General features: G+C 40.6%; 1 protein-coding gene across 21 annotated transcripts in view; it reads right to left on the bottom strand.

The window, feature by feature from the left end:
- The window catches only part of LOC108415933 (cell wall protein DAN4-like), a 215,498-nt gene that overhangs the window by 139,484 nt on the left and 51,443 nt on the right, over positions 1–24,571 (bottom strand). The window contains exons 1-3 of one of the 21 annotated variants that reach the window (XM_037537472.1): positions 6,605–6,935; positions 3,157–3,471; positions 75–392 (exon numbers count right to left, since the gene is read on the bottom strand). The exons of 19 other annotated variants lie outside the window; for them this stretch is intronic. In XM_037537472.1, the coding sequence (XP_037393369.1) occupies positions 75–392; positions 3,157–3,471; positions 6,605–6,653 (682 nt within the window). In that variant the 5' untranslated portion in view covers positions 6,654–6,935. Of the gene's footprint in view, positions 1–74; positions 393–3,156; positions 3,472–6,604; positions 6,936–24,571 lie in introns of those variants that run through there. One more of the 21 variants, XM_037537484.1, reaches the window with a different exon arrangement.

Genomic DNA, 24,571 nt, shown 5'->3' with positions numbered 1-24,571 from the left:
TCTCTATACTGTTACATTCATTAATATTAATGAAGTTTTGAAATGCAGTTAAATATAAACTGAGAGTGTTTTACCTTTTAAAGTCAGTCTGATGCCTATATATGAACCATTAACAGCACAGTGGTAATCTCCTCCATCCTCTTCAGTCAGGAGTGATATGAGCAGAGAGAGATTTCCTGGAGAGTGACCATTAACCAGCTGAACTCTGTCTCTGTACTGATCACCCTTAAGGGACATATCTTCCCATTTATTTGTGTTTCTATTGAGTTTTCTCCAGATCAATGCCTCAGGCTTAGTGTGTAGGTCAGTGCAGTAGCAGGGCAGCAGTACTGACCCTCCGGTCTGGGCTGTGATAGACAATAATTGTCCACCATATCCCTCCAGAGCACAGCCTGCAGAAACACACATCAGAAAGAGCAAATTAATTCTAAACTATTTTTATGAAATCATGATCAGTTTTTATTTTAAGAATGTAATTTCAACCCACAGGTCAAGATAATCACTTAGAAAACCCTCAAATCTTCTTTATAAACAAAGAAAACAATACAGAAACAGATGCATGTAAAGCATATCATTACTGTCCTTCATATCATGTCAAAATTCAGAATAAATGGACCAGAAGAAGTGGTTTGAAGTGACATGCAAAAACAAAACAATATTACTTTGACTTTTATTAAAATGAAGTGTTTTTGTTTGTTTTCCAGAGCAACATATACATGCATACTCATAACTTATATGTACATGAAATGCTGTCTGAATATTTTACATGTTTAATGTCAAAATGCAACTCATGCTAATCACAATTTTTGACCAGCTCATAAATTAAGAGTCTAACCCACTCTAATGTCCGGCAGCTCACAGGAGCTGTGTTTAAACCAGCTAGACCGGAACTCTTCTGTCTTTTATAGATTTTATCAGCAGCTTCTTCAGAACCACAAACCACACAGAGTGACGTGGTGGTCTCTGAGCCGTGAGAACACTGACTGTTTCCTCTTTTGTGGTGTAGCATTTCACAGCTCACACAAGTGGACATGAGAAACAGACAAATAAAGAGAAGTCATACGCTGCACTTTTCTCCACTCCATCTTTCTGCCACATTGTTCTCATTTGATGTCTTTGCTTATTTGCTTACATGTTTGAGTACATTGAACTGTCACTGACCACTTTTTCCTTCATAGTCTCCGTCCTGCAGGTATTTCATAAAACCAAATCCAAATATGTTCACCTGGAAGCTCCTCTGCTTTCATGAAGTTCCCTAAATGTAAGCTTACTGTTCCTTTAGTTCCTTAAGCTCATACTTCATGATACACATTGCTCAGTCAGCTTTTACACCTGCTTTGGAATTTTGAAGTGCATTTTATATATTTATATATATGTATAAACTTTTTGTATAGGTATGTTGCCATTTCTCAGCAATGTGTTACTAATTTGTACTCATAATTTACAATCTTGTGTCTCAAAGCTGTGTTTAAGTAGTTCTTACATTTTGATGGTTAAAAGTGTGAGAACTAAAACCACATTAAGCTCATGTGCTTTTCTGCATCTTGTTCTATTTTTTTATTTGTTATCTCTCTTCTGTGGTCTGATTGGTTGTTCTCTCTGGCCCTTTTATGATAATGAGATGTGATCTCATGCCCATGCATCATCTGTGTGGTCTACATGTCTAAAGTGAAGTAGCTATAATAGTATTAAGTGTGGCTGCCGCAGAGGGGGGGCACTGGGCTACACTGGCTGGAAACCTGAAAAGGCCTCACAGACACAAACACTAGCGTGAGTGACCCAGAGTGCATTATTTACACATACGTGACACATGAAATAAACGTCTCTTTGAAGTTTCGCTTATTTCAGTCTTCTTTAGAGCGCTTCTCACTGTGTGTCCTTAGACACTTTTCATGCTTCTCTCTAAACAAACACCAGCTGACCATGATCAGGGGAGGAGCACCAAACAAATGTGTGTGGGAAACTTGATAACTCTGCATCTGCTACACACAAGATACAGTATACAGCTGTCGTAGCTGCAGTGATCTACACCACATTAGTTTATATTGCATTTTGTACAGATATGTTTCATTTTTGGCCCATAATAATAATCCACACTCTCTGAAAAAAGGGCTTAAACTGTCTCGGGGGATGTTCACACACATTTATATTACTCCCACACACAGAAAATGTAGCAAAATAGCATTAAAACTAAAATTAGTCTGGTTAAGACACTTTAATATAAAGAATGCAGTAATTTACATAAAGAAACAAAGATGATGCTTTCAGGAAGTTACAACACAGCGGTGTAAAAGTTCAGAGTTAGCGCTAAATCATGAAGTACTCTAAAAGTGATCAATAGGACCCCACCTTGCCCTCACAACACATGCCTCAACCCAAGTCAAGCCCATTTCATGACATCTGGCCCATGTTCAGCTTACATAACACATGCCATAACCAAAGTCTAGCCTGGCTCATGACATCTGGCCCACGTCTGGCCCACACAATATTTGTCAAAACACAAGTCTAGCCTGGCTCATGACATTTGGTCCACATCTGGCCCACACGAGACATGATGCAACCCAAGTCAAGGCCGGATCATAACGTTTGGCCCCTGTTTGGCCCACATGACACGTGCTGCAACCCAAGTCTAGCCTGGCTCATGACATTTTGCCCACATCTGGCCTACACAACACTTGTCAGTGCCATAACTGAGCAATAAGTGCCAAAAGTGGCAGAGATTAGGCCCAAATGTGCCTATCTGGAGTTGCAGTTGTAGGGGACACTGGCAGCAATCTGTGAAAAAGCCTACTAGAGACATATAAACACTCTTGAGCTCTTTACTTGAACCCAACTTGAAGTCCAATTAGTGAAGGAGACCGTTGCACAGCAAAAGTTTCCCCCAAGATGTTAAACTTAGCAAATACTCAGTAACTGTGCATTAAAATGTGCAGACGTGTGTTCTGTAGAGGATGTGTCAATTATTTTCACTTTAAAAAATCAATGATGCATGTTGATTGACCAGGGTGCACAAACTTTTACACACGACTGGAGGTGAGCAGTGATGAGGGGGGCAGTGCTTAGAAAACTCATAGAGTCGGTTCTCTATACTGTTACATTCATTAATATTAATGAAGTTTTGAAATGCAGTTAGAATATAAACTGAGAGTGTTTTACCTTTTAAAGTCAGTCTGATGATTATATGTGAATCTTTAACAGCACACTGGTAATCTCCTCCATCCTCTTCAGTCAGGTGTGATATGAGTAGAGAGAGATTTCCTGGAGAGTGACCATTACCCAGCTGAACTCTGTCTCTGTACTGACCACCCTTAAGGGACATATCTTCCCATTTATTTCTGTTTATGTATTTTCTCCAGATCAATGCCTCAGGCTTAGTGTTTAGGTCAGTGCAGTAGCAGGGCAGCAGTACTGACCCTCCTGTCTGGGCTGTGATAGGCAATGATGGTCCACCGTTTCCCTCCAGAGCACAGCCTGCAGAAACACACATCAGAAAGATCAAATTAATTCTAAACTATTTTTATGAAATCATGATCAGTTTTTATTTTAAGAATGTAAACAAAGCGCTCTCTCTCCTGCTGAACACCGTAAACGAGCAGCAGCGCGCTCACCCTGACGGTGTTCACGTGATTGCAGGAGACTTTAATAAGGCCAACTTGAAGACGGTACTACCGAAATTCTACCAGCATGTAAAGTTTTCAACTAGGGGGGAGAACACTCTGGATCATGTTTACACGAATATTAAGCACGCGTACAGAGCCATACCCCTCCCCCACCTCGGACAGTCAGACCATCTTTCCCTTCTGCTCTCCCCAACCTACACCCCCCTACGGCGCAGAACTAGGCCCACCATAAAGTCTGTTACAACCTGGCCTGACAATGCACTCTCAAAACTACAGGACTGCTTTGAACAGACAGACTGGGACTTGTTTGAACACCAGGAACTGGAAACATTCACAGGAACGGTGCTGGACTATATCAAGTTCTGCATCGGAAATGTGACTGTGGACAAAATCATCCGGGTTTACCCAAACCAGAAACCATGGATGACCAGCCAGGTCCGCTCTCTCCTCAGAGCCCGGGATGCCGCCTTCAGGTCAGGCGACAGAGCTATGTACATCGCCGCTCGAGCTGACCTGAAGAGAGGGATTAAAAAAGCCAAGGCGGACTACAAGAGGAAAATAGAGTCCCACATGTCCAGCAACAACTCACGGGAGGTGTGGCGGTGCATACAGAACATCACAAACTTCAGAGGCTGTGATGTGACAGCAGGAGTACTGAGTGCACCGTTGGCAGAGGAGCTGAACTGCTTCTTTGCTCGCTTTGATGCATCTCAGCAGCACTCTTCTGCTCCTGCCCGACCTCCACCCCCACCCGGCTTCCACACCACTCCACTCACTGTACAGGAGCGCGATGTCAGACGGGTGCTCCTGGCAGTGAACCCCAAAAAGGCTGCTGGTCCTGATGGAGTACCCGGCAAGGTGCTCAAAACGTGTGCCAACCAGCTCGCCCTCACCTTCACCAAGATCTTCAATCTCTCCCTGGCCCAAGCCATCATCCCGCCCTGCCTGAAGTCAGCCACAGTCATACCAGTGCCGAAAAAGTCTACCATCACCAACCTTAATGATTACCGCCCGGTGGCCCTCACACCGGTAATCATGAAGTGCTTCGAGAGATTGGTACTTCAGCACATCAAAGACTCTCTGCCCCCAGACCTCGACCCCCACCAGTTCGCATACCGTGCAAACAGGTCAACAGAGGACGCCATAGCAGCAGCTCTCCACTTTGCACTGAGCCACCTGGAGCAGCAGCACAGCTACGTCCGAATGCTCTTTGTGGACTACAGCTCTGCTTTCAACACAATCATCCCGGACATTCTTATCACCAAACTGGGCACCCTCGGACTCCCCCCCTCACATGTGCCTGGATCAAGAACTTTCTCACTAACCGGCCCCAAACTGTGAGACTTGGCCCCCACCTCTCCTCCACTCGTATGCTTAGCACCGGCTCACCACAAGGCTGTGTGCTGAGCCCCCTCCTGTACTGCCTCTACACCTATGACTGCAGTCCGGCCTGTGACAGCAACCTCATCGTCAAGTTTGCTGACGATACCACAGTGGTCGGACTCATCTCAGAAGGAGACGAGACAGCCTACAGGAAGGAGGTCCTGAAGTTGGCAGCTTGGTGTTCAGAGAATAACCTGGCTCTGAACACCAAGAAAACAAAAGAGATCATCGTTGACTTCAGGAAGCACAGCACTGACCCAGACCCCCTGTCCATCAACGGCGAGTGTGTGGAGAGGGTCCGCACCTTCCGGTTCCTTGGAGTCCAAATCTCTACCAACATCACCTGGACAGACAACATCACAGCCGTCATCAAGAAGGCTCAGCAGCGACTACACTTCCTGAGAGTCCTCAGGAAGCACAACCTGGATTCCAACCTGCTGCTGACCTTCTACCGCTCTTCCATCGAGAGCCTGCTGACGTACTGCATCACAGTGTGGTACGGCAGCTGCACCATGGCAGACAGGGAGAGGCTTCAGAGGGTAGTAAAGACAGCACAGAAGATTATTGGCTGCCCTCTCCAATCCCTGATGGACATCTACACCTCCCGCTGCGTCAGCAGAGCGAAACGCATCACAATGGACAGCTCGCACCCCGGATCTGTACTGTTTGACCTGTTGCCCTCAGGAAGGCGGTACAGATGCATCAGATCAAGGACAAACAGACTTAAGTACAGTTTTTTCCCAAAAGCAATAACACTTCTCAACTCACAGATGCACTGATAGTCTATCCCCAGACTTCCATCACCACCTACATACCAGTCTATTCCCAGACTCCATTACCAGCTACTGTGCAATACTCTGCATACGGAAATGTGCAATCATACTGTACATGTATGTACATTATACAGGAATATGTGCAATACTTAGCAATGTGCAATATTTATTGTACATACAATACAGCTGTAAATATCTCCATATTTATATCTTGTAAAAAACATAGTTTTTATTTTGTTTCTATATTTATTTCATATACATATATATACAAACGCATAGAACTGTGCACAACCCCTCCCCATTCTATTCCGTGTCATTTGTTTACATTGTGTGTTTGCACTGAGATGGAGTTGCTCTTAATCTCATTGTACTGTGTATAGTGACAATAAAGGCATTCTATTCATTCTATTCTATTCTATTCTAATGTCATTTCAACCCACAGTTCCAGATAATCACTTAGAAAACCCTCAAATCTCCTTTATAAACAAAGAAAACAATACAGAAACAGATGCATGTAAAGCATATCATTACTGTCCTTCATATCATGTCACAATTCAGAATAAATGGACCAGAAGAAGTGGTTTGAAGTGACATGCAAAAACAAAACAATATTCCTTTGACTTTTATTAAAATGAAGTGTTTTTGTTTGTTTGTTTGTTTTCCAGAGCAACATATACATGCATACTTATAACTTATATGTACATGAAATGCTGTCTGAATATTTTACATTTTTAATGTCAAAATGCAACTCATGCTAATCACAATTTTTGACCAGCTCATAAATTCAATTTGCATGATGTAACTCAGTAATGATAAAAAGACACTCACCTTCAGAGACATGAAGCCAAATGAAGAGAAGATAGAAAATCAGCAACATCCTCACTAGTAAAACACTGAGTCCACAGCACACTGACCTCTCCACTCCCAGCACTACACTAGCCCTGTATACCACACTGAGTCCACAGCACACTGACCGCTCCTCACCCAGCACTACACTAGCCCTGTATAGAGTCCACAGCTCTCTCAGCAGGTCTTCACTGGAGTCTAACCCACTCTAATGTCCTGCAGCTCACAGGAGCTGTGTTTAAACCAGCTAGACCGGAACTCTTCTGTCTTTTAGAGACTTTAGCAGCAGCTTCTTCAGAATCACAAACCACACAGGGTGACGTGGTGGTCTCTGAGCCGTGAGAACACTGACCATTTCCTCTTTTGTGGTGCAGCATTTCACAGCTCACACAAGTGGACATGAGAAACAGACAAATAAAGAGAAATCATACGCTGCACTTTTCTCCACTCCATCTTTCTGCCACATTGTTCTCATTTGATGTCTTAGCTTATTTGCTTACATGTTTGAGTACATTGAACTGTCACTGACCACTTTTTCCTTCATAGTCTCCGTCCTGCAGGTATTTCATAAAGCCAAATCCAAATATGTTCACCTGGTAGCTCCTCTGCTTTCATGAAGTTCCCTAAATGTAAGCTTACTGTTCCTTAAGTTCCCTAAGCTCACACTTCATGATACACATTGCTCAGTCAGCTTTTACACCTGCTTTGGAATTTTTTATACCTGCTTTGGAATTTTGGTCCACACAACACTTGTCAGTGCCATAACTTAGCAATAAGTGCCAAAGGTGGCAGAGGTTAGGCCCAAATGTGCCTATCTGGAGTTGCAGCTGTAGGGGACACTGGCAGCAATCTGTGAAAAAGCCCACTAGAGACAAATAAACACTCTTGAGCTCTTTACTTGAACCCAACTTGAAGTCCAATTAGTGAAGGAGACCTATGTTCAAAATAACTTAGAAAACCACAAAAACAGCTGATGTCACAGTGCCTTTGTGGCCCCTGGGCCATGAGAAACAAATGCTTGCAGGAAACATGACAGCTCTGCATCTGCTACACACCAGATATAGTACACAGCTATCAGAGCTGCAATGGCCTACCTTGCTTTAATGTACCTTGCATTTTGTACACATATTAAATTTGTCCTGTAATAAAAGTAATAATAATGTAAAAATACTGTAATAATAATCCTCACTCTCAGAAAACAAGGTCCTGCACTGTCACTGGGGAAGTACACACATGTCTACACTTACCAGCCACTTTATTAGGTACTAGTAAAATGTTGGACCCCCTTTTGCCTTCAGAAATGTCTTAATTCTTCGTGGCACACTTTCAACAAGGTGTTGGAAACGTTCCTCAGAGATTTTGTTTAGTTATTTGAGTTCCTGTTGCCTTTCTATCATCTGGAACCAGTCTGCCCATTCTCCTCTGACCTCTCACATCAACAAGGCATTTTCGTCCACACAAGTGACCGCTCACTGGATATTTCCTCTTTTTCGGACCGTTCTCTGTAAACCCTGGAGATGGCTGTGCATGAAAATCCCAGTAGATCAGCAGTTTCTGAAATACTCAGACCAGCCCGTCTGGCACCAACAACCACGCCACATTCAAAGACACTTAAATCGCATTTCTTCCCCATTCTGATGCTCAGTCTGCACTTCAGCAAGTTGTCTTGACCACCTCTACATGCCTAAATGCACTGAGTGGCCATATGTTTGGCTGATTAGCTGTTTGTGTATCTAATAAAGTGACTGGTGAGTATATATTACCCCAAAACACACAATAGGCTGGGTAGAGAGACAACAGTTTCTCCCAGGTTCACCATTGCAGTAGTGGTTTGGGGTCAAAAAGTCCCCAAAACTACAAATATCTGCAACCACAAAGCCAACAAAACTTTGAAAGATATGCTAGAAGAACGCCTTTTCTTTTATCTAATCACAAACAAATACGTCTTGCTTGATGCTGCTGGAAATTTGAGTGAAACTGGGTTCAGGAGTAGTTTGAAAACAAGCTCTCAAGGTAGGGACATAAAGGGAAGCTAGAAATATTGAAGATGTCTCCTGTTAAGTATAGAGGAGAATATGTGATGTTTTGGGATTGATTTTCATTCAAATGCCTTGGAAACATTGTTTAAATATATGGCTTTGTGGAGTCCATGAAGCAGTAGAAGATTTTAATAAAATAAACCTGGCTGCCTCTGCAAACGCCTAAATCTGGGTAATGACAAGAACCTAAACTCATTTCGTGTTATTACCCCTGCCCCTCATCTTGCCAGTAACAGCTACTAGTGCTGCTCTGCAGGCGACCCTGCCAGTCAGTTATTCAGCTTATTATGAAGAAACGAAGAAAAAGACCCTAATTCATTGAAATGATATTAAACTAGCATAATACATTTGTTCATAGTATTTTTTAATGGAGAAAATACATTTGTGGGTTTCTTTGGTCTCTTTCTTTGGCCATCTTGCTGGTTTTTCTTTGTTTCTCATAACACTCTGTTCAGAGTGAACCTCTGAAATCCTCTGTTTGGAGGTCGTTGTAGCCCTACAGCTTCATCCTTTGGACTCTGAGTTCGCTCATAATTTCTTGTCTTGTTCATGACTTTTAAATGTGTTTGTTTATTTAGATGTTTTTTTTTCAGGTAAGGAAATGAAATATACAGAACACAGCAGTATACTCAAAATAACAAAGTCCTTTCAGGAACACAGGAAAACAATATAGAACATGAAAGTTCACTTTAAACATTATATGCTTACCATACAATCCCCACCAAAACACTGCAGTGGCAGGCCTGAGAAGCCTTGTAGCTGCATTGTATCACAGCTCTTGATGCTGTCCCATGCAGTCTCATAGTTGTAGTGTAGCTTAGCACTAGCAGCCAACCCAGGAAGCCTTTTTGCTGTGGTGTCATGTAGCTGCATCCAGCCCAGAAAGCATTGTAGCCTGGAAAGAGTTCTTAGCCAAAGAGGAAGCTCACAGTCAGCCCTGTAACTGTGAAGGTAACGTCACTCAAACCAAGGAAACCCCTAAGCCACAAGAGAAAGTCATTTTATCTTGGCCAACATGTGCATCCTTTCTTTTGTGTATTTCATGGCAATGGTATCACTCATAGTGCAGCTTAATAAGATGTATATTTTGCCCCATTGTTAACAGCAGCTGTCAGTGTCAGTGATAGATGGACAGATGTCAGCAACAGATGGACTACAGTCTACAATGCTAAACCCACAGAAGGTGCACCTGTATAGTAGATGTTTGTGAGTGTGACTATTTCATTTGGTGTTTCTGTGTTTTTTATTTTTTAAAAAGAGTGTGTGTGTGTGTGTGTGTGTGTGTGTGTCTGTGTGTGTGTGTGTGTGTGTGAGAGTGGGTTATGTTGGCCTTTGTCAGTATTGGGTCTTATTCAGTATTGGGTCTTATTCAGAAGTCATAAAACTTCAGGGTGAAATGTTTTCTACTGCCTTTCAGTTTCAAAATGTAAAAATGTAAAAATATACAGGCAAATTTAATTCCTTTAATGTTCTCATTGTTTTCGTGTCAAATTATGATCAATAACATTGATTTATGGTCAGTGCAGAATAATCATTGTTGAATATATAGGGGCATTTTAAATTATACATTTAGAACCATGAAAATAAAAAAAAACACTTGCATGCTAAAAGGCTTCTTTGCACAGTGAAATCATTCTTCAGATTGTTGTGTGTCTTCTGTATTGATTACAATACAGAGCAGACATGCACTAAGCCACCACCAGAGGGAACTACTTACAAAAGGACAGGACAAAGTGTAGTGCTTTGCTTTTGCTGTGGCATCCGTTGTGTTCCCTTGTCCAGTTCCCTGACAAGTCATTTGAAAGACCTTCTGCTACAGAGCTGTGTCTGTGTAACAGCTCGAGTGTTAATATATGGCTTATTGGCACTTTGTTGCTTGTTGATTTTCATAAAGCGAGCCTATGTTGTAGCACTTTTATAGAAGTATACTGTAAATGCTCAGAGACATAGCTCTTATATATAATCTGTCTTATTGGGGAGAGAGGGTTATTTCTCCTCCGCAGGGTGTCTGGACCTTAGAGATAGGGTGAGAAGTTTGGTCATCCGGGAGGAGGGACTCGGAGTAGAGCCGTTGCTTCTCCACGTCACGAGGAGCCAGCTGAGGTGATTCGGGCATCTGGTTAGGATGCCTCCTGGACGCCTCTCTTGGGAGGTGTCACAGGCAAGTCCAACCGGGAGGAGACCCCGGGGAAGACCCAGGACACGCTGGCATGACTATATTGCCCAGCTGGCCTGGGAGCGCCTCGGGATCCCACCTAGGAGCTAGTGGATGTGGCTGGGGAAAGGGAGGTCTGGGCCTCATTGCTTAGGATGCTGCCCCCATGACCCAAACCCCGGAGAAGCGGAAGATAATGGATGGATGGATGGATGGATGGATGGATGGATGGATGGATGGATGGATGGATGGATGGATGGATGGATGGATGGATGGATGGATGGATGATGGATGGATGGATGGATGGGTTATTTCTGTTGCCTTTGTTTACTCCTGGTTTGCTTTAGTTAGGAAGTTAGAAATTGTATTTGCTTTTCTTTCATTTGTGAGATGAGTTAAATTTCCCTAAATCTAAGTTAGCTTTATTTTGTTTGTTATTTTTGTCTGTTTTTTTCCTAGGTTGCAGCCCGACCTAAACCGAGTCGTACCAGATGACTTGAAGAAGGTCTTATAGCCTTGTTGAAGAGGGGACAAAAGACTGTAAAGGATGGTGCAATGATCAGTGCATCACTCGGCATATAAAGTTTGAGGACTCCATTCTCATTCTAACTACAGTCATGTAGGAATAAAGTCCTTGGGTAAGACTGTAAGCACTGTACCACTGCAAGTTCCTATATTAAGAATCCAGGACAAGGTTAGGAAGAACTATCACTATAAAACTTAACGAGTCTATATTTATGCATTTTACTTCACCAGGTTGAACTGAACATTGGACCAAACCGGACTGGACCAATGATGGACATTAGGACAGACGTTTTAAGGAAGAAATTGATATCAAGAAAAAATGCATAGCATGAAGAAAAACAGCATGGCCTACAAAGTAACACAGGCCAGGCTAGGGTATGCTGTGCTAAGCTATGGCTGTGAGCATAAAGAACAATACTGGAAGAGCAAAAGGCTGGGCTCAAAATTCCTTGAGACATGAGGAGCGATCTGAAAAAAGGATTTTGTTTACAGTTGTCTGATCAACATGACAGAAAAAAGGATGTTCAGGTTTGAGATAAAATGCATTCATTTGATTTTCATTGAGCTGCATTTTGCTTGTGATGTATATTGTGCCAGAGCAAATACACAAATTAGCTCATTAACAAAAACAAGTTGATTAAAAATGACAAGTCAGTGAATGTTTAGCTGAAGCTTTGTTTATTAAAATATTGATGTATTTCTGAATTTGAAAAGAAAAAAACAAAGAAATGGAAAAAGCATGGAAGAAAAAACATTTTGATGGGGTGAGATATGTTATTCGTTTACTCTGATGGTGGCATGTTTTGTCTTTTCTTCAATGTCAGTGACTGTGGTTGTTGTTGTGGTTGTGTTACTGTGGACGACAGTAGAGTACGTCACTTCATCCTGTAGAGGAGCACAAATGAACCACTTCAGAGTTTGACTTAAACTACTAAGAGAAGCTGCTTCCTCAGTAGGAATAGGTTATACTGATATGCACCGACTGCCAGTTTATTAGGTACACTCACTCACACTCACTCACTCACTCACATTGTACATTTATTAATTAGTGATTATGGAGGCCACAAACAGCTTGAAGATCAGAGTGGTGAAAGGAAAATGTTGAGAGCTCAACATGGCTTGTCTCAAATGAGCTTTAACAATCCAAGCCCATTCAGACACCCAATTCTCTGTGTCATGCACTTTGGTATATTAATGCACCAGGTCACAAAGCATGAACTGTCACCAGAGTGTTCCAGTAACACGTAAGTGAGTGTATCAGCGTCCTATAGAATCCATGACCAGAGTGAATGTAATGTGTAATGTTGGAACTGAGTACATATCTTCCTAAATCATGGAAATGCAGCTGAAAGTGAAATTTTAAAAGGAACTCTGTAGTGCTTACATCATGTCGTTATATCCTAAACATATCATCATATTCCACTGGCAAATACTATGTTGATATTAGCACTACAGTGTCCTTTTTCAAATTTCTCTTAGGAAAGATGGGTTTTGATGGGTTATGATGGGACATGACTAGATATGATTAGATATGATGGCATAGGATGAAATGATGGATGATGGATTCGGAAGAGATGTGATGAGACATGCTTGGATGCAAGAACTTGCCTGTGTTTTGTGCTGTGTCATTGTGCTTTCTAGCTCTAGGCTCTCTGTCTGCCCTCGGCTCTGTCCTATAAAATGAACCCAGACAGAGTAAGACAGAGACTGCACATATCTCAAAAGAGTGTGTACTAGTCTGTCTCTCTCTCTCTGTACCTCTGTATCTCCAGTAGATGACTCCTATGAGTCCCAGCAGGAGAAGAAGAACAGGAATACAGATGAAGAAATAAGTTACAGATAAAATACAGATAAAAAGAAATTAGAAAGTTAGCATATTTTTACATACACTATATTGCCAAAAGTATTCACTGACCCCGTTCAAATAATTGAGTTTAGGTGTTCCAATCACCTCCACGGCCACAGGCATGCATGTCTGCAGACTGCTTCTACAAACATTAGTGAAATAATGGGTCGCTCTCAGGAGCTCAGTAAATTCCACTGCGTTGCTGTGATAGGATGCCACCTGGGCAACAAGTCCAGTCATGAAACTTCCTCACTACTAAATATTCCACAGTCTGTCAGTGGTATTATAACAAAGTGGAAGCAATTAGTAAATCACACTAACTCAGCCACAAAGTGATAGGCCACGTAAAATGGCAGAGCAGGGTCAGCGGATGCTGAAGGGCATAGTGCGCAGAGGTCGCCAACTTTTTGCAGTCTATCACTACAAACCTCCAAACTTCATGTGGCCTTCAGATCAGCTCAAGAACAGTGTAGAGAGCTTCATAGAATGGGTTTCCATGGCCGAGCAGCTGCATCCAAGCCTTACATCATCAAGCGCAATGCAAAGCAATCACGAATCACGCTTCTCCATCTGGCAATCCGATAGACGAGTCTGGGGTTGCCGGTTGCCAGTAGAACCGTACATGTCTGACTGCATTGTGCCAAGTGTAAACTTTGGTGGAGGGAGAACTCTTAATGCTTCAGCACCAAGAAATGTTGGACAATTTCATGTTCCCAACTTTGTGGGAACAGTTTGGGGACGGCCCCTTCCTGTTCCAACATGACTGCACACCAGTGCACAAAGCAGGTCCATAGAGGCATGGATGAGCAAGTTTGGTGTGGAAGAACTTGACCGGCCTACACAGAGTCCTGACCTCAAGCCGATAGAACACCTTTGGGATGAATTAGAGTGGAGACTGCAAGCCAGGCCTTCTCGTCCAACATCAGTTTCTGACCTCACAAATGCTCTTCTGGAAGAACGGTCAAAACTTTCCATAAACACACTCCTAACCCTTGTGGAAAGCCTTCTCATAAGAGTTAAAGCTGTTACAGCTGCAAAGGTTGGGCCAACATCATATGAAACCCTATGGATTAAGAATGGAATGCCATTTAAGTTTATATGCATGTGAAGGCAGATGAGCGAATACTCTTGGCAATGTAATGTATGTGTATGTGTGTGTGAGTGTGAGAGTAGAGGAATATATTGCTGTTGTCAGAAGAAAACCTCATATCTCCAAAACGGTAACTTTCCAGGAGAAGGGGAAAACCTACTTTACTTTTAATAGAAGTCAGTAGAACCAGACTTTCATCCATTTATCATGACATTTTCACACAATATAAAGGGTAACAGGTACTTTCAAGATATGTAAAAAACAAAAAAAAACGTCAAAAATTTAGATTTCTTCCGACAATAGTGATATGCTTGAATACAGCAGTATCACACAACGAATGTTTTTTTTTTATTGTGCAGTGCAACAAAACTAAATACTCAGATAGGTTGTGATTATTTTTAAGAACTTTCAGAAACAAACTCCACAAAAAAAAAACAACAAAGCTGTATCATTCTGCTGTCAGCTGCAGTCAGTGTGCTGTACTTACTGTTAGATGCTTGAGATAAATGTGTGGTTGAAGTGGTTGGGTTGTTGTGTACTTTGACCACTGCGGTAGCTGTTGGAGTTGTAGTTGGACCCTCTGCAGAGAGAAAATAGTCTATAGTTTGATAGTCAGTGCAGGAACAGAACAGCAGCAAACAGCTCACTGTAGATACACAGTAACATGAAGACCTTTGTCACGATTGGCCCCTCCCAGTCCTGTCCATGTGCGTTTGTTTTGGTTTAAGTCCTGCCCCCTGTTTGGTTACTCCGCCCCTGATTGTTTTCACCTGTCTCTTGTTGCTCCTATGTATTTAAGCCCTGTGTTTGCCCTTTGTTTTCGCTGGTCATTGTATTGGTCTTTGTTTGATGTTTGCCTCATTGAACTCTGTTTGTTGTTAGTTCTGTTCTGGTTGGTGTCATGTCTGAACCCCTGTCTATCCGTTTTGGCTATGTGAACCTGGACCGTTTTGACTATGACCCTGGATTTGTCCCAAATAAATCTCGCTTATCTCGGCATATGCGTCCGCCTCCTCACTCCCCGTCACAACCTTTTTTAAAAGCTTTCATTAAAATGTACACATAATAACCCTTAGATATCAATTCAATGTGACTACAGGTCAATACAGCTGGACATGTACCTTTTATATGCTTTTTTTATGTTTCCCAGTACACATGGACTCACACACAAAAGTGCACAAATACACAGGCATAAACTTTCAACATAAGACTGATAAAATACATAATAAATAAAAGATGGACTGAATGTTCAACATTAAACAGGTACTCACAGTAATGACAGGGTGAAGCTCAGGCAGAGATAATAAAGGCAATAATGAGCAAGAAAGACAGACATACACTAAAAATTGAGTAGCCCTGGTAAAATAATGTTTTCATGATTTTAGTCAATTCAAATCAAAGTTTTTTATATACTGCTTTTTACAACAGACATTGTTACAAAGCAGCTTTACAGAAAAAAAAAAGATAAATTCCAGGCCAGCACCCCCATGAGGAAGCTGGTGGGAAACACTCCTCAAGAGTAAGAGGAAGAAACCTCAAGAGGAACGAAGAATGAAAAGGGGAACTCGTCCTCCTCTGGTCAACACCGGATAGCAAAACAAAAACAGCAGCGAATGAGGTCTGACCGTTAGTATAAGACATGAAAAAGGGAAGAACAGAGGAAGCAATGTCTATGATTACAAATGCAGCAGCAGCATAAAGAGGGTCAGGGTCATTTTTGAAGATCTGCAATGCAGTAAGAATAAAAACTGAGACCGTGTTTTACCGTTTAAAGTCAGTCTGATCATTAAATGAGCACCTTTAACAGCGCACATGTAATCTCCTCCATCCTCTTCAGTCAGGTGTGATATGAGTAGAGAGAGATTTCCTGGAGAGTGACCATTAAACAGCTGAACTCTGTCTCTGTACTGACCACTCTGACTGGATATCTCTTCGCGTCTGTCTGGTTTTGTGTTGTCTTTCTTCCAGCTGAATTCCTCAGGTGTTGTCTGTAGGTCAGTGCAGTAGCAGGGCAGCAGTACTGACCCTCCTGTGTGAGCTATGATATTCATTAGTTGCTCTCTATTCACCAGATTACAGCCTGGAGAAACACATCAGTCAGATCAGATTATATAGTCTTTTTTAACACTTTCATTTTACCCACACATTTTGATGGAAATCCAAAAAAAAAGAAAGAAATCTTATTTATAACCAAAGAAAAGTAAACTAAATTCATTTTAAAAAGTAAAAAAAAACAAAAAACAAATAAAAATAATTCAGAGTGAATGCACCAACAGAAGTGATCAATAATAACAGAACAAATCTCACTATGTTGACTTACATTAAATGTAAAGAATATTTTTGTTTAAGTTACCATTTTAAATATTTTCATAGCAACATACATGCATATATATGTAAATATAATGCTGTGTTTAAGCATCTTATATGTCTAATGTTGAAAATGCAATTTATGCTAAATATATTGGCTTGTAAATTTTGATTTCATTACATCAGTAACAGTAAGAAAGTCACTCACCTTCAGAAACATGAAGCCCAATGAAGAGAAGATAGAAAGTCAGTAACATCCTCACTAGTAAAACAATAGAGTCCACAGCACACTGACCGCTCCACACCCAGCATTATACTAGCCCTGCATACCACACTGAGTCCACAGCACACTGACCGCTCCACACCCAGCACTACACTAGCCCTGTATACCACACTGAGTACACAGCACACTGACCGCTCCACACCCAGCACTACACTAGCCCTGTATACCACACTGAGTACACAGCACACTGACCGCTCCACACCCAGCACTACACTAGCCCTGTATACCACACTGAGTACACAGCACACTGACCGCTCCACACCCAGCACTACACTAGCCCTGTATACCACACTGAGTACACAGCACACTGACCGCTCCACACCCAGCACTACACTAGCCCTGTATACCACACTGAGTACACAGCACACTGACCGCTCCACACCCAGCACTACACTAGCCCTGTATACCACACTGAGTACACAGCACACTGACCGCTCCACACCCAGCACTACACTAGCCCTGTATACCACACTGAGTCCACAGCACACTGACCGCTCCACACCCAGCACTACACTAGCCCTGTATACCAGACTGAGTACACAGCTCTCTCAGCAGCTCTTCACTGGTGTCTAACCCACTCTAATGTCCGTGCAGCTCACAGGAGCTGTGTTTAAATCAGCTAGACCGTAACTCTTCTGACTTTCAGAGAATTTATGAGCAGCTTTTTCAGAATAAGAAACTGCGTATAGAGACATTGTGGAATCGTGAGAACAGTTCCTGATTCCTCTTTTGTGGTGCAGCATTTCACAACAAAAAAATGGACATAAAAAACTACCAAATAAGGAGAAGTCACATGCACCACTTTATCTGTTTTCTACTTTCTCAGTTAAAGAAACATCTACAGTAATAAAAATACATTAGGAGAAAAATATACACAGTTCTCAAGTTAAAGACATGAATGCAGTGTTTTTTTCTGTTTGCATGTTGGAGAAGTGCGTTTAACGACCGTTCATACAGACCGGTAAGCATTATTAGCATTATTAGCATGATTAGCCAAAGTTGTGGTAGATCTAAATCGCAGTGTTTCCCCCTTTTCCCTCCCTCTATTCCTGAATCTCCATTCTGAGGAATCACATGGTGTAAAAAGTAAACAAATTGTGTAAAATGATTCTGTATGGCTTAAATAACTACACAGTTCTCACTGTATTAAACAGGTCAACTAGGACCATTAAAACAAATGATAACACACTCACAGAAATATTTAACCCTAACTTTTAAAATTTATGTAATTTTATTACATGACAAATTCCCATTTACTTTTTTTTAGATAATTTTAACACAAACCTATCAAATAGACGTTACATGATGCATATTCATTTGTGTAATAAAGCCTATTTATTTTAAATGCATAATCCCCAGGTTTATGTGTTCAGTATTAATAAAGTATAATTACTCTAAATTAATAATGAGTGTATTTATTTAAAATACATAAACAATATTGTTTGAATTGCATAATAATCAGGTTCCCTCTACAAAATAATAGCATATATTTGAATGACATGTCATTTATGCTTATAATAAGCATATATGTAATAAACCAAATTAATAAAAATGCATCACATTTATGCAATTCCTTTCCATTCAGTACAATCTTAATGATGCAAAACAATCAGACCACCTTGTTGATTCAACAGCTTTATTAACATTAAAGCCTCACAAAAATATTAAAAGCATGAAATTATGTCTGACGTGAAAATGTAATGGACTGAGCACCTGCTGTTTCTAACGTGATGTGTGTTCTACATCTGTGACTCAGAAGTTTCTTCCAGCTTGTGAATGCAAGGACAGTTGATATACACATGGATATTGCCCTGTCCAGCTATGGTGGAAATGTCTCAGCCTAAAATGTTTTAATAACTCATACCTATAGATAACGAACTGTCACACAGCACCTGTGAATGAAGACAAAGAACAACAAATCAATTAGGTTATCTGTAAAATGAGCTGAAAATACATCCAACCTGGTCTGAGATCAGACTGTGTAAGCCTGATTAGTTTTGTTGTATCGTAAAATCAAATCATTTATACTTTTAACATTCTTACTCTAAACATTTCAGCTGGATATTGTAAACAGTTTTAATATCACATGAACTATAAATTAATATGTACTACATTTTGATGTGTATAGCTTTTAATATATACTTACTAAATCTATGTTGCCACATGTACGTGAGAAAACAGGACAGGAGAAAAAAACTAGGCACCTGAAAAAAAAAGAAAAGCAGCGTCTATAATCCACGCCAGTATTTAAATATAGTGCTCTAAAATGCAGTCACCCACCCAACACTAGTGAGCTGATATATTAGAGTCCCGATTCTAATAAAGGCAGCATGGCGAGAAAAGCAACAGGAGGCCACAACAGCGCCGTTTAACGCGCAAGGAAGCATCATCACGGAAAAAAGCCGGAAAGAGGCTTTTAGGAATTCTCAAGCTAACTTTTTACAAAATGAATAGGATAAATGTTGTGGACAAAGGGAATCAGGCTTACTTAATGTTACCTGTAGTTATTTTATGACTATAATCAAGCCGCATTACTAAGTTAGCCAATATGCTATGTAGCGAATAGCTAGCATGTTAGCTGTGTTGCTAACGTGCGCTAGCACTGACCAGTACAACAACGCGACCAAGATAAACTGCAAAAAATAATCACAGCCTACATAAATATATCGATATTGGTGTGATGTGATATAAACTGCAGATTAGAACACATTTGGGAGTAAAAGGACACAGGATGGGATCGGATTGTTTACCGTCTCACACGGACTGATGATGCACCCACACCAGTAGAAATGCATCCCATAATATTTTTCTTCGAGTTTTACGACAGTTGGCGACCAACTTAAAGGGGCATTGCCGCCACCTACTGGCGCAAAACATCGTTCCATTGACTTCTCATGAATTCTAATGAAAACTAATCACATACATTTTAAATGACAGAATCTTGTTTGTTTTACAGCTTTTTTAATTTAAACTATGTTATTATGTATTAACTAATTACATTCAATATATTTTAGCATTGATTAAATTATGTAGATAATAATTAAATTTAATGCATACATATAAAAAATATGAGTTTCTAAATAAAATCAAATAGATGTAAATGCATGAAAACTAACTCTGCCGTGAATCATTTCTGTGAGTGCAGAAATCATTAAAGAAAGTGCTTTTGTTGGTTCTGCATTCTCTGTGTGTGCGTCACATTATCAGAATGCACTTCTGATGTCTCCCAGTGCTGAACATCAGCTAGACGGGTATAAAGCCTCCCGGCTTTGCGATGTAGCACAGTGGAACGGCAATGTCTGTGCTGATGGAGCACCATTCAATTCTATGTCTAGTTTTAAAAAGGTGTGGAAAATCAGTGCAAAACCAGCCGGACACTTTATTAAATACAGCAGAATAGAATCTGCCTCGTTTCTTACAACTCCACACAATTTTACACAATCCTTGAATTTTTCATCAGAAGTACCATGTTTACGTCTTTACATATCAACAGGCTCAAGAAGAGGACCTGACTCAATTCTAATAATTCAAACACACACTCACTGCATTATCTTCATACTATGTAAGTAACAAAGGTTTTAGTGTGTCACCTTCATATTGTTTTGTGAGTGGGGTTATTATAGTTGAGTGGCCTTAATTTCCCCCCTACTATATTAAACAGGTCAACTAGGACCATTAAAACAAATGAAACCAGAAATCATTAAAGAAAGTGATTTTGTTGGTTCTGCATTCTCTGTGTGTGCGTCACATTATCAGAATGCACTTCTGATGGCTCACAGTGCTGAACATCAGCTAGAGGGGTATAAAGCCCCCCGGCTTTGCGATGTAGCACAGTTGAACTGCAATCTCTGGGCTGATGGAGCACCATTGAATTCTATGTCTAGTTTTAAAAAGGTGTGGAAAATCAGTGCAAAACCAGCCGGACACTTTATTAAATACAGCAGAATAGAATCTGCCTCGTTTCTTACAACTCCACACAATTTTACACAATGCTTGAATTTTTTACACTGGCTTTCCCCCCCAGTCCAGTCAGTCACTGTCCATGGTGCTGAATTTACATCCTGCAGCTCAGCTTCAGCACCAGTGATCTGAACTTGGTAGATAGAAACAAGCCAGCTGTTCTCTCTCGCTGAAAAAAGCAGCTCACTGTGAAATGAGTGGAGCAGGAAAAAAACGTCCTTACTTTTTTTATTCGCTGCATTAACTTGTGCTGACTATTATGCTTGTTAAGGTAGCAAAATCACTTTTTTTTCTCATAACTGTACAACAGTTTTAATGTAATAAAACATTTCTGTGCTCAGTTCTGTGCTACAGACACAGATTACCTGAAGGCCACTGGCCAGCAGGGCTTCTCCAAGACGAGCCGGTTAAAAAAAAACATGTAGTGAAAAATGTCTGTATTTTAACGACAGTGGAGTCTAAAATTCTGAGATCACATTAAAAAGCTTTCAATTTCTTATTTAAAGCAGCAGCATGTGTTTTTCATTGTTTACTTTTTGTTATAAAATTGAAAGAAGTTGAGTCAAGAGGAAAAAAAGAACAATTTAACTTGATGTGAATGCGCTGCTAAGAGTCGCCCTGTAAAGCCAGGAAGTCATGTAAAAGTCAGAAGTACCATGTATACGTCTTTACATATCAACAGGCTCAAGAACAGGACCTGACTCAATTCTACTAGTGGAGGGTCAAAGTTGCTGTGTCTGATACTTTGTATAAAAAATAAATAAGCACATATAACCTGATTTCATGTTCCGTGTTACATGCACATTTGAAAAATACAATTAAAACATTTGAAATGAAAACTGAGAGTAGAGAGGCTGTGAGCTGACATCCTTCACTAGCACCTCTTATGGCTCATTAACTTATGTAATAAATACAGACACTCACTGCATTTTAGATGTCTGTAGAGATGAAGGTATTGATGAAGCTCAACGTCTGAGCTTTGTTCTGCAATCATGAACCACATTTCCTGATTTGTAAATGTTCCCACATGATGTTTATTTAAAGACTTGTTATTGCAGGATGTCCAAAGTCTCTAGTCTTCGTTCCCTTTGCTGTGATGATTGTGATCTTTCTCCACATTATAGTAGCTGTGGTTTATCTCACCAGAACATGGAAGTTCATCTAATGCTTGTTCAATATGTTTTGCTTTATTTAAAGACAAAAAAATAAAGGAGTGAAAATCAATGCCTGACAAAATCCGGCAGAAAGTGCGGCCTCTTAACCCTCCAGGCTCTTGACATCATTTCAGTGTTTCTCCATTATATGAAATGTACGGCTTACATTAATAAAGCCAGCGGGGATTTCAAGCGCGCTGTGAGCGCATGCGGGAGTGTGACGTAACCGCGGCAGCTAGAGTGGACATTGTACGGCGTTAAATGGATCAAAGTCGCCTGTCACGACGCACTTCCCGCTCAGCCTAGTTGGTTAAGGCACTGGCGAGGCGAACGGACATGGCAGTTGTGGGTTCGAACCCCACTCCGTGTCGGCACTGACCTCAAAGTATGCCGGGTTAGCGTAGTTATACATGGGGCCTGGATCCCATCCCGAACGCATACGGCTTAGGTTGGCAGTGCCCTGTCCCTAGTTGAGCCGGCGTCTTTGCTGAGGGGAAGGAAGTTTTTTCCTCATTATTTTTTATTATTATATTTGAAGAATTACGAATTTTACATCTAAACAATTACTAAATGATTAGAGTGACGTGTCTGGATTGTTTCTCCTCTTTAAGTGGAGAATATTTATTAAAAATAATGAATAAATCAGAACATTAGTGTTGTTTTCTTTCAGAATAAAACTCATGTGTCATGCAAACGACCGTTTATCTCAGTATACGTTTATCTTTTTTTCTTTCTCTGTGCATTTATGTTGTGTCCTTCATGCTGTCTATGTACATTAGCCTTTATGTTACGTTTATATTATGTTTGCGTATCGGAGCTGCAGAGACGCGATCTCGTTCAGCTGTGCGCTCCTTTCTGTTTCATATGAATGAAAACAAACTTCACTTTGACTTTGGCTAATTACCTCATACCTGCATAACACGACTCAACATTTTTGAAAATGAAGGCGGTTGTTACTCAGTACTAGTGGTATAAACGGAATCCTCACTTAAACAAGTTTTACAAAAAAAGGACAAACACAGACAGACATTGTAAAAACCAAATACAGAGTGGAGTGTTGTTGTGTTGAACGCTAGATGGCGCTCTACGAGCAGAGCAGTATGGAGAAAATGATGAATATTTAAAAGAAATGTTCAAATACTTTAAGTTTCCTTATATTAAAATAATATATAATTCAGTTTGAATATTCTCAACATGTTATTTATAAAGGTTAGAAGTAAAAGTCTGCAGAGTTAGATTTTAATTAATGTGCTGTTCTCTTTACTGACTGGGCATTTAAATGAACAAAAGCTTGATGAGTGAAGGAAGGGACTCATTTATGATGTGCACATTATTATAATCTAATGCTGGAACTATAAAACCTTTATTTAAAGACATATTACACTGTGCTTTATCTTCATACTATGTAAATAACAAAGGTTTTAGTGTGTCACCTTCATATTGTTTTGTGAGTGGGGTTATTATAGTTGAGTGGGGTTAATTTCCCCCCTACTATATTAAACAGGTCAACTAGGACCATTAAAACAAAGGATAGCAGAAATCATTCAAGAAAGTGATTTTGTTGGTTCTGCATTCTCTGTGTGTGCGTCACATTATCAGAATGCACTTCTGATGGCTCACAGTGCTGAACATCAGCTAGAGGGGTATAAAGCCCCCCAGCTTTGCGATGTAGCACAGTTGAACTGCAATCTCTGGGCTGATGGAGCACCATTGAATTCTATGTCTAGTTTTAAAAAGGTGTGGAAAATCAGTGCAAAACCAGCCGGACACTTTATTAAATACAGCAGAATAGAATCTGCCTCGTTTCTTACAACTCCACACAATTTTACACAATCCTTGAATTTTTTACACTGGCTTTCCCCCCCCCAGTCCAGTCAGTCACTGTCCATGGTGCTGAATTTACATCCTGCAGCTCAGCTTCAGCACCAGTGATCTGAACTTGGTAGATAGAAACAAGCCAGCTGTTCTCTCTCGCTGAAAAAAGCAGCTCACTGTGAAATGAGTGGAGCAGGAAAAAAACGTCCTTACTTTTTTATTCGCTGCATTAACTTGTGCTGACTATTATGCTTGTTAAGGTAGCAAAATCACTTTTTTTCTCATAACTGTACAACAGTTTTAATGTAATAAAACATTTCTGTGCTCAGTTCTGTGCTACAGACACAGATTACCTGAAGGCCACTGGCCAGCAGGGCTTCTCCAAGACGAGCCGGTTAAAAAAAAACATGTAGTGAAAAATGTCTGTATTTTAACGACAGTGGAGTCTAAAATTCTGAGATCACATTAAAAAGCTTTCAATTTCTTATTTAAAGCAGCAGCATGTGTTTTTCATTGTTTACTTTTTGTTATAAAATTGAAAGAAGTTGAGTCAAGAGGAAAAAAAGAACAATTTAACTTGATGTGAATGCGCTGCTAAGAGTCGCCCTGTAAAGCCAGGAAGTCATGTAAAAGTCAGAAGTACCATGTATACGTCTTTACATATCAACAGGCTCAAGAACAGGACCTGACTCAATTCTACTAGTGGAGGGTCAAAGTTGCTGTGTCTGATACTTTGTATAAAAAATAAATAAGCACATATAACCTGATTTCATGT

The sequence above is a fragment of the Pygocentrus nattereri genome, chromosome 4 (assembly GCF_015220715.1).
Source record: "Pygocentrus nattereri isolate fPygNat1 chromosome 4, fPygNat1.pri, whole genome shotgun sequence".
NCBI classification, from domain to species: domain Eukaryota; kingdom Metazoa; phylum Chordata; class Actinopteri; order Characiformes; family Serrasalmidae; genus Pygocentrus; species Pygocentrus nattereri.
Note: the sequence above shows the minus strand (reverse complement) of the source record. Positions and strands in the feature narration are given on the sequence as shown.